The sequence below is a fragment of the Gouania willdenowi genome, chromosome 2 (genome assembly GCF_900634775.1).
Source record: "Gouania willdenowi chromosome 2, fGouWil2.1, whole genome shotgun sequence".
Lineage (NCBI taxonomy): Eukaryota > Metazoa > Chordata > Actinopteri > Blenniiformes > Gobiesocidae > Gouania > Gouania willdenowi.
This window is the reverse complement of record NC_041045.1, coordinates 4,551,656-4,561,667: the sequence shown is the minus strand read 5'-3', so window position 1 is coordinate 4,561,667 and position 10,012 is coordinate 4,551,656. Positions and strand designations below refer to the sequence as shown.

Below are 10,012 nucleotides of genomic sequence, written 5' to 3'. Positions count from 1 at the left end.
ACTTTTTAACCTACACATTATTTCTAATTAAAAACAAGGATTTATATCTTTGAGGTGATCCATTATATTTATAGTCATGTGGCTGGATGGCCTGCCTCTCCATCCTCCTGCTGGTGTAATTATACGCACCTGTGCGCCTTGTGCTACGTCACTTCCTCCTTGGATTCCCGCGTGTAGCAGCATTGGTGAGGTGTTATCTACCTGGATGACGGTTGTTCGCTAGTTGAAATCCCTGGCATGCAAACCGATTTCCTAAAAGGTAAGCAGTACTACACATTCTAGATATTAACTCGTAACATTACTAAACTGTTTTGATACTGTGTCGGGACTGCGTTGCTAAATACTGACACCTACTGGGTCTTAATGGTCATTGGAGGCAAATGACAGTAGTACGTTATTGTAATAAATATTCCATATCTTAATCTAGGTTTAAAATATCTTAAAATCATACATTTAAATCCTTTATTTATTTAAAATGTACAATAAATAACTGTACTCATGTATCGTAATGTGAAAATAAGACAAAGTAAACTTTATTGTGTGTCCTGAAACAGTGACAGAAATACATTTTTAACACGACGACAATGATACATTCAAATTAATATAAAAACACATAAATGACTGTGTGAACGTCATATACCGGTACTTGTCTACTTTCCTGCCACATTTCGATATCTATTAGACTCGTGACTGACAAACGTTTGGATACATATTAGACAGGTATGTAAAGAAATATATTAGAGATGCACCGGAAATGAAAAAACAAGACCGAAAACCGAACCACCAAAAAATAAAAAAATTACGCAAATGATTAGTCCGATTTCTTTTATGACTCTGAATGTGCACTAACCTTACTATAATATAACATTGCAATCGTATGAATTCATATTAATGCTTCACAGAATGAATCAATTAAAAATATTAAAATATGTATTTAGCACTGAAATTCCATCATTGCACTATATATATATATATATATATATATATATATATATATATATATATATATATTTAGGAAAAATGTTTAACTTGACCCCACTAATACAATATATAATATTGTACAGGCCTATAACTGACTCGACTGCTGAAAGACAGTCATGTTTAATATGTTCTCATTAAAGAAATGAAAATAAAAATTTTGCATTTAAGTGACAGAGTCTGTGCTTTGTTTGTGGCGGGTGTTGCAGTGCAATAATGGCACGTTTCGTCCAGTCGTGAAGCTTAACCCATATTGCGAATGTAAAAGAGACTCAAATGCTTCCATTATCAAACCGAGGCTGGGATGAACATTCCATGAAGGTCCATGTGGACATTGGCCGGGATTGAGGCTCGGGCTAGCTCTTCAAAGGTTTTGGCATTCAGGACCAGCAGGAATGGAGAAATGTTAGGATCAGGAGAGATAACAGACGATAGGATGACCCCTGGAAGAGCAGAAACATGAAAAAATGTAAAATTAACACTGTCACAATCAAATGCCCCCGAAGTGGCATATGTGGACCTGTTGTGCATATAACCAGAAACTGCTCTGACGATGGTGGCAACCTCAAAAAAAAAAAACCCCGCCAATTTATCTAGTTTTTCAGACCCAGGGTGAAACCCTAAACTGAAGACAGGTTGGCAAATGAAACACCAGGTATGATGATGGACCTCACCATCATCTTCATCCACAGCACCGGGAGACGCCACGAACACGGGTTCTGATGGGAAACTGTTCTCCTGACACCACTCCACGTGTGTTCTGGTTACAATGTCGAACTTGGCAATCTGTGGGAATGGGGCTCTGGTTATAAGTGATCAAACACAGATATAAACATGTCTAGCAGTCACATTTGTGAGCGTAAAGCTTTGTCTCATCTTAATGGTGCCGTCAATTGCAACACAATATTTAGTTTAGTTTGTCTGGGATTTTCAACATTTCCAGTGAGTTTGGACATATTGGTAAATTACTACTCCCAAGTGATTTACATTAAAGTTGTATATATTTTCCTAACAATTTTGTGTGGGGGAAAAAAAACAACTATAATGTTCACAATCACTTCCACAGTAATTGTTGAGATTTCGTGAAAAACGTTGGTCATTCAAAATACCCAGGTATCACTATGGTTACCAACCCACCAAACAATAGAAAATACAATTACTCATAAAGAAGCTGGAAACAACACGAAACAAAAGTAAACGACCAAAAAGAAAACACAGCGCTAAACAACACTTTGACGGTGATTGCCATGTTTCCGTATTAACGATTTTGGTCATTTAACGGTCCGTAAAATTTTGAGGTGGAAATGGAACTTTTTCATTGGTCAACATTATACCACCAAATACCACAATCTTCAATCCAACTAGTATTTACTATCAAACTAAGTTGTTTAACTTTTTTCCCTAGTGTGATTTTCTACAGATGTCAGTGAATAAACTAACCTAATTATTAGGCTTTGCGCTGTTTCATTGTGTTTGTAAAAAGAATGTTTTTAAAAAGTTTGTAAAGATTTCCTAAGTATGTTTAATGATGTTGTAGCCTACAGTCAACTGTCTGAGATGAACATATTGGAGAACCTTCAGGTGGAGGGAGAGAAGTTTACCTTGTTGGGATGAGGAGACCATTCCAGCCTGGAGCCGTAGAAGTATCTGTATTTCTTGGCGTTGAATTTGTAGTTTATCCCCGGCAGCTCTAGACCTGAAGGAAAAATTCAACAAACCAGCAGTCTATCAAAGGTGAGCAAAATCCTTGTGGGTTTTTCCTCTTTTTTTAAGATTAGAAACACAAGTAAACCAACGAAAGTAGCGAACTTCCTTTTTACATGTCATTCAGAATATCTCATCAAGAACCAAATGTTAACAATCTTCAAGTGAATTAGTGCCACCTACTGGTCTGGAGTATAAAACCTTCAACGTTGGTTCAACATAATTAATTCTTTATAACGGCGATGATCCCAAAACAGTCTGCGTGTAGAACAAACCTTCGAACAGATCGTCAGGCTGACAGTAAACCGAACCGTTCTCCTGAACCGTTGCCTGTGCCGACGTGTCCGTCAGAGTGACTGTGTTTGATCCTCTGGGAGATTCCTGCAGAGAAAAACCATCTTATTCTCATGCGCTGTGCATAGGACCTCATCTTCCATGTAAAATGTACTTTTATTGTCTTCTCATGTAGTAGTGCCACATTAAAGCTTGTCTGTCAATGTTGTTTTTTTGTTGAATGATGGAATATTGGTCTGGTGGAGGTCTACAGTGACATAAGTCTTTGGTTAATATGAGAACACATTCATGAGTGTTTCCAAGTACCCCTTGAGGTATGTGTTTCTCTGGTTGGGTGGTTCTTGCTGCAACAATACCTTGTGGATGTCAAGTGGCAGCACAAATCTCTGGCACATTGGCAGGGAGAAGGATTTGTGGGAGTCGATAAAGTTACTGTTGTCCTGCTTCAAGTTGTGAATGTAGAACATGTCGTATAAGTTGCTGTCTTTGTAGCTGATGAGGTCGAACACAAGGTGTCCGTCGTCTTCATAGGCATTGAGATGATGGAAGACCACCAGCGCGTCGCCATAGTAACGGGTGCTGAGCGCCTTTCCTGTCTTTCGGTTAATGACGTGAAACAAAGTCTGAAAATAGAAAAGAAGGAAACTGTTTAGATAGCAGGTTGTAATTTGGGCTGATTCTTCATTGACAGGTTAATGTTGGACTTGCCTGATCACCAGACCAATTACAGTAATTTACCAACTGATACATTTTGAAAGGGACCAAGAGCGGAACCCCACGGTTCTTTACTTTCAGCGCTTTGATTGTCAGAGGCGACTCACAATGTCGTTCTTGTCGTATTTCAGGCAGCTCCCCCAGTTCACCCCTCTGAAGTAGGCCGTGGCCAACTTGGCAATGTCCAGTTTGAAGGGTTGCTCCACAAACACGATGTAATTCTCCGTCATGCCAAAACTGTGGTAGTAGCTTGGGAACAAAGTGGAGCGGAACGGGATTGAGCAGATCTGCTGTACCTTCCTCAGAGCCGGCTTCTTGAGTTCTTTATCTGAAACAAACATCCACCCAAACACGTACCGTTTACTTGTGTTTATATTGCTTTTCCAGTGAGTACAGGTGTACTTGTGAATTGCTGCGACGATCCTTGAAAGTGATTTGTTTTGTTGTAAATATTCTCCCTGAACTGAGAAGTAGTTTCTGCTTTGATATCTCTGTAGAACAAAAGCTGTGCAAACATCAGGGTCATAAATCAGTTCTGCTCATATCTTGTCGCTCATTTCACTGTTTATGGTCTAGCATCCTAGTTGTTTGACCCTCTAACTACATAGTCAATATGTAAAGTATCTGTGTTTGGTAAATGATGAATAGCAAAATCTGTTGTTTCCAGATTACCTGAGGCATTTGCAGGGACTTTGAAGATGACATACTTTGGCAGGCCCAGGCCCATGAGGGAAGTGCCCATGTTGTAGGTGTTCCCTTCCTCGTCGTAGTGCGGATGAGCCGTGGCTAAGTTCACCGCGATGTGGTTTCGGTAGTTTATCTAAAACAATAAGAAGAGTAAAATGTGTAAAGAGTGTTGCTACGAATTTCAGTACAAGGAAAGTCTAGGTCGGTTATCTATTAATGACCAATATGAACTGCTACTACATTTTAATGCAAGTAATGGCTAATAATAATCAGTGGATCCCAAATTTTAATTTATAAATAGGTTCAGATTAAGGCTCATTGACTCAGGATTTTCCAGAAAATCCTGAGGACTCACCCTGCCGACGGTTTCCAGCGTGTTCGGGTCGACCTGGTTCAGATAGTTGATCTCGGAGGAAGCGTAGTAGTCCTCACCGTAGCGGATGATGTTGATCAGATTGTTGTCAGTGAAGTCGGGAATGATGTTGCAGAGGTGAGTGAACGCTCTGAAGAGAAACCAGAGTTCAAAGCCTGAGAACGATAAAAAGTTCTCGATATATTTCTCGAGAAGATTCAAGTAGGAATGTCTAAATGTGCCCTATTCAGGGGCTTCCTCTGAGCGAAGGATAGAAAGAAATCAAGGATCTTTCTGCTTTCTTGGTTATTGGCATGTTGCAACCAACTTGAATAGGTGCATAATGCCACCTACTGTATTGGAGTGTGTCCTTCAGAGATAGGATGTGCTCACAGCCTCTATTTATACCAAGAAGAACAGATTCTTCCATGGGTGCCAGGTTAACACTTCTCGTCTCTACAGCCAACATGTGCAATATAAACCTTTTCTAAATGTCCTATTCACTGGGGAGTATTGGTGCTAAAGACTGTGAGGGTGATATATCTGACATTGATAAGTGGTGAATTAGTTGTTTGTTGGTTGGTTTTGTCGGATAGTTTGTCACCAATTCTGTTCATAACCTTTATGGACAGAATTTCTTGGTGCAGCCAGGGCGTTGCGGGGTTTCGGTTTGGTGATTTCAAGATTGCGTCACTGCTTTCTGCAGATGATGTGGTCCCGTTGGCTCCATCAGGCCTTGACCTCAGCTCTCACTGTGTTGGTTTGCAGGTCTTGCCCCAAGTGGAGGAGTTCAAGTCCCTCAGGGTCTTGTTCATGAGTGAGGGAAGGATGGAGCAGGAAATCCACAAGTTTCAGCAGTGATTTGGGGTTTGCACCAATCCGTCGTGGTAAAGCAGGAGCTGAGCCAAAAGGCAAAGCTCTCGATTTACCAGTGGATTTTTGTTCCTACCTTCACCTATGGCTATGAACTTTGGGTCATGACCGAAAGAGCAAGATTGCGGGTACAAGTGGCCAAATGACTTACCTTCGTAGGGTGGCTGGGCTCTTCCTTAGAGATAGGGTGAGAAGCTCAGTCATCCAGGAGGGGCTCGAAGTAGAGCCGCTGCTCTTTCGCATTGAGAAGAGCCAGATGAGATGGCTTGGGCATCTAATGAGAATGCCCCCACGGACTTTTCCCTAGTGTTTAGGTGTTTAGGGCACGTCCCCCCGGAAAGAGACCCCGAGGAACACGCTGGAGGGACTATGTCTCTCGGCTTGCCTGGAAACTCCTTGAGATTCCCCACAAAGAAGCTGGTGGTCGGGGAAAGGGACGTTTGGGTCTCCCTGCTAAGGATGCTGCCCCTGCGACCTGGCTATGGATAAGCGGCAGAAGATGGATGGATGGATGGATGGATGGATATATGGTCAGTTAGTTGTTTGGTAGCTTGATTGGTTGTTTGGTTAATTGTTTTATTAAGTGATTGATTGTTTGTTTTGCTATGTACATGGAGAATATGTTCTTGCATGAGTCGGTCGGTTATATGTTTCGTTGTTTTATTGATTGTTTGTTTGTTTGATGCCTACCTGGAAAAGATGTTCTTGCAGGGGTCAGGGTAGCTCATGGTTCCAAACTCAGACACGACGATCCTCTGGGCCTTGGTGTTCTTCTTGTAGGTGTCGCTCTTTAGAAACTTACTGCGGTATGTCACCTCTCCTGAAATAAAGCAATACAGCTCACTTCTCAGTCTCACCCACCACTGTCCACTGTTTTAAATAGTTTTTAGTGTTAGTTCTTTTTAAGTCATTATTTTACCGTTGACAAAGGTGAAGCTGTGGATCAGTGAGAGCCCATCAAACCAATGGTTGTACTCATGTCCGCCCACAGAGAACATTCCGGGTCCGTTCCTCAACAGGGTGCCCTGAAGCCATGACGGGACAGATCCTAAAGTTCAAAGGTAAAGACAGAGCTCAGAAATAATATTTTCCTGAGACCTTTTAATTCTTATTTAAAAATGTAAAGGAAGAAAAAACCTGTCTATTGAAAAATATTTACAATATAAAAGGCAGGAGGCAAACTATAAAATTATTTAATAGAGAAAACATGAACAGGACAAAAGGTAAACTTGAAATGTTACTTACTGTACATCATTAACATTATCAACACATTCCGGAAAGAAATTACTAATTAAAAGAACATTATTATCAAATTTGTTAGTAAGAATTTTTTTGGAAAAATGTTGCAAATGTAAAGATTGTATCTAGAAAAAAGATATTACAATGTATTAGAATTGTTTAATCAGTTAATGAGTAGTAAATCACTAAAATGCTAATAAATGTTATATTAATTCAAGTTTTACTTCTTCCTACCCCCTTTCCGAGATGTTATACTGCGTATAGGTGTTGTACATGTACACTTTTGTGTGTGTCTACTGGCCATAACAATGTTATTTCTTTAAGTGTAATATCTGCATATATTTTTACAACTGTTGGATTTATTATGTTATTTTGGTTGATAGTAGAGCAAAACCAATGTTATAATATCTATCAATATCAACCAAATCTCAGCTTAGTGAATCAGCAATTTTCATTGGAATGATATTGGAATTATGAAATAATAAAAAAAAAAAAAATCACGAAATAAATAAATAAATAGTGATTTACCTTCTACCTGAGCCCTGATCGGCACCGGTGTCTCCGTCCCATTCTTGGCGATGATGGATTGCATGTTTGTGTCGGTGTGTGTGTGTGTGTCTGTGTCTGTGTTTTTATATGTTCGCAAGTGATGGTTCTATCTGACTGTTAATTCTTTGTTTCCGCTGCAGATCTGAACCTTGTGAGCATTGCATAACTCCTGCTGTGGACTTCAACCAGCTTTTCATTATAAAACCCCATCTGGTTCAACCTTATCTACATTGCTCAGGAACAAGGTTGGTAGAAAAATCCCTGTGGTGGCTTTTATTGTGACGGGTGAAATCGGTGTAAAGTGGAGCAGGACGTTATGACCTCATTATGGTTGTTATCAACCAGTAAACAGAAACTGGACTGGGGTTATTTTTAGTAGTACAGTTATGCTATTTTATACACACACACACACACACACACACACACACAGATGTGATTACATCAGTGAGCAGGCAAACGGCATCGTAAACGTAAACCACTTGTTATTTAGAGCCACGACAGCAGAAGAAAGTGATAGGAAATTTTGATCAGAGATTTTTGGCCGATCACTGAAAAAAACAATTATCGGTAAGATTAAAAGTTAGTCTTTAGTTAGTCCGGGAGCACTATTTCTCATTGAACTATTCTACACATGAAAAGATGAGAAACTTTTATCAATGTCTGTGATTTGTTACTCACAAAAGTGTATCATTAAGGATATTTATCCCTTTTTAGAATAGGTCGATATATGAACTAAGTTTTGATAAAAAAAATAACACCTTACTATCTTCTGTTCTAGTTGAGATTTAAATATAATATAAATATAATACATTTTGTCTTCAGTTTTCCTGTTTTATGTTCGGTTGGTTAGTGACACTCTGAGTTTACTTTTACAGTCTGTAAATGTAATTATTGTGGGTACAAGTCCTGAGGGGCTTTCTTCCTGACTTCTTGTTCTTAGTTCGTTCTGAATATAGCCTCCTTTCCTTAGCTTTTAGAGAATTAGAACACTCCTTATCATGGCCACCACTAAACACTTCCAGGGGTTAAGGAAAAGTGGATTGGAAAGGAGATGGGGGTGGATTATTTGGGTCCACCTTCAGTCTTTGACTGTTCATGGGTTATGTGCCTTCTTGTATTTGGCGCCCCCTGTTGTGTCATTGTGTAACTGCAGAAAGATTGAGTAGTTTCCCCTCAGGTTTTTCTCATTGTTTACCCTGCACTATTGAAGGACTGCTTAATTGGTCACAGTGTGTTTGCAGGTGGGTTGTTTTTGATGTCTTGGTTCGTTTTCCTGGATTACGCTTCATATTTTGTTTCCCAGTGTCTTCCACTTTGTTTCGAATTCCTTTGGTTTTCAAAGTTACGGCATTTTTTTATGTTTTAAACTCTGCTCCCTAAATGTTTATGTAACTTTTGACCTCGTCCATTGTTGAACATTAGTGTGAACTGTGTCATGTGACCTGTGTCATGACTCTGATTGGTTGGATGTGGAACAAATCAGCAGAGCAGAGATGGATGTAAAATGATGTTTATTACAAACACTGACAAGAGAGTTGCAGTCACGTAGCAGCTGTTGGTTTGTACAATAATACTGTTCTTTCGCTCAGTTTGCAACATGACACAAGGCTGGTTTTCAAACCGACACCTGCTGGAGTGCGCCGTCCATTATCGGGACCCTTTTATAGTCCACTATCATCAACGTAAACCTTCCATAGTCCACCATCTCATAATCTAGTCCCTTTATAGTCCACCATCTCAATTTTAGGGTAAACTATCCTGATCAAGAACTTACAAAGTCCACTATCATCAATGCAAACTTTTAATAGTCCAATATCACCATAAAGACCCTTTTATAGACCAATACCTTGAATTTAGACATTCTATTAACTTTATGCTATTATTACTGTTGTAGTTCTTCATCAGTCCACCATCAAGATCCTTTAGGGACAAATACCTTTTATAGTGGCACTCCAGAGACTGCTGTCATCAGTGTAAACCATACATAGTCAGATACCTCAAATTTAGATATTACATAGTCCCCCATTTACTGCTTGCACACATTCTGGAGCCTTTATTGTCAGCTACCCTTAACTCACTCAGTGCCATTGACGAAATAACTCATCATTTGCGTTTTTTCACAAGGATTACTAGAAAACACCCTGGCAGAGGTCCCTCATCAATATCTAAGCTGTGGGGTGTTGTAGTAGTGACCAACTGTGCCCTGAAGATGCCAGCAGTGCACCGTTAGATGAGAGATTAGCGTCTGATGCTACCCAGCAAAGGAGGAAGAAACAGAAACGGGTGACATTATACAAAATAAATAGCAAAACAGATGGCAAAATAATAGGTGATATGTAGGAGGTAGCAGCGCACCTTTGGATGAGAGATCATTCGTGCTCAGCAGAACTCAGAGGGAGAGGAGGAAAGGCGTTTTTGAGACAGAAAATGGCGCCAAGTACGAGAGTTGACGTTCCCAGCAGCGCACGCTCGACCAGTGCATGTGTGGAACTCATGGATAGTGTGGCGATGGTGAGATAAAACGATAAAAAGTCCGGGAGGAACAGGAAGTTGCGTGTGTGCAGACTGACGGGAGAGAAACGGGAATGCCAAAATACAGTAAGAAATCCATTCAACTCTGAC

At 40.0% G+C, this 10,012-nt stretch overlaps 1 protein-coding gene and 2 long non-coding RNA genes across 3 annotated transcripts in view; 2 read left to right on the top strand and 1 right to left on the bottom strand.

Annotated features, from left to right (window-relative positions):
- The first annotated feature begins 167 nt into the window (after positions 1–167).
- LOC114477083 (uncharacterized) lies at positions 168–2,712 on the top strand. Its single transcript, XR_003675668.1, has 2 exons — positions 168–259; positions 2,516–2,712. It is a non-coding gene; the product is annotated as an uncharacterized LOC114477083 (long non-coding RNA).
- bco1l (beta-carotene oxygenase 1, like) lies at positions 1,003–7,577 on the bottom strand. Its single transcript, XM_028468959.1, has 11 exons — positions 7,370–7,577; positions 6,522–6,650; positions 6,293–6,422; positions 4,733–4,880; positions 4,363–4,510; positions 3,798–4,018; positions 3,333–3,599; positions 2,958–3,063; positions 2,580–2,674; positions 1,653–1,764; positions 1,003–1,421 (listed from the first exon to the last, which is right to left on the bottom strand). The coding sequence occupies exons 1-11, from the start codon at positions 7,431–7,433 to the stop codon at positions 1,267–1,269; spliced, it is 1,575 nt and encodes a 524-aa protein (XP_028324760.1). The 5' UTR covers positions 7,434–7,577; the 3' UTR covers positions 1,003–1,266.
- Positions 6,589–10,012, top strand: part of LOC114477058 (uncharacterized) — a 30,311-nt gene continuing 26,887 nt past the window's right edge. The window contains exons 1-2 of the long non-coding RNA XR_003675663.1: positions 6,589–6,663; positions 7,531–7,635. This is a non-coding gene — a long non-coding RNA (uncharacterized LOC114477058). The remainder of the gene's footprint in view (positions 6,664–7,530; positions 7,636–10,012) is intronic.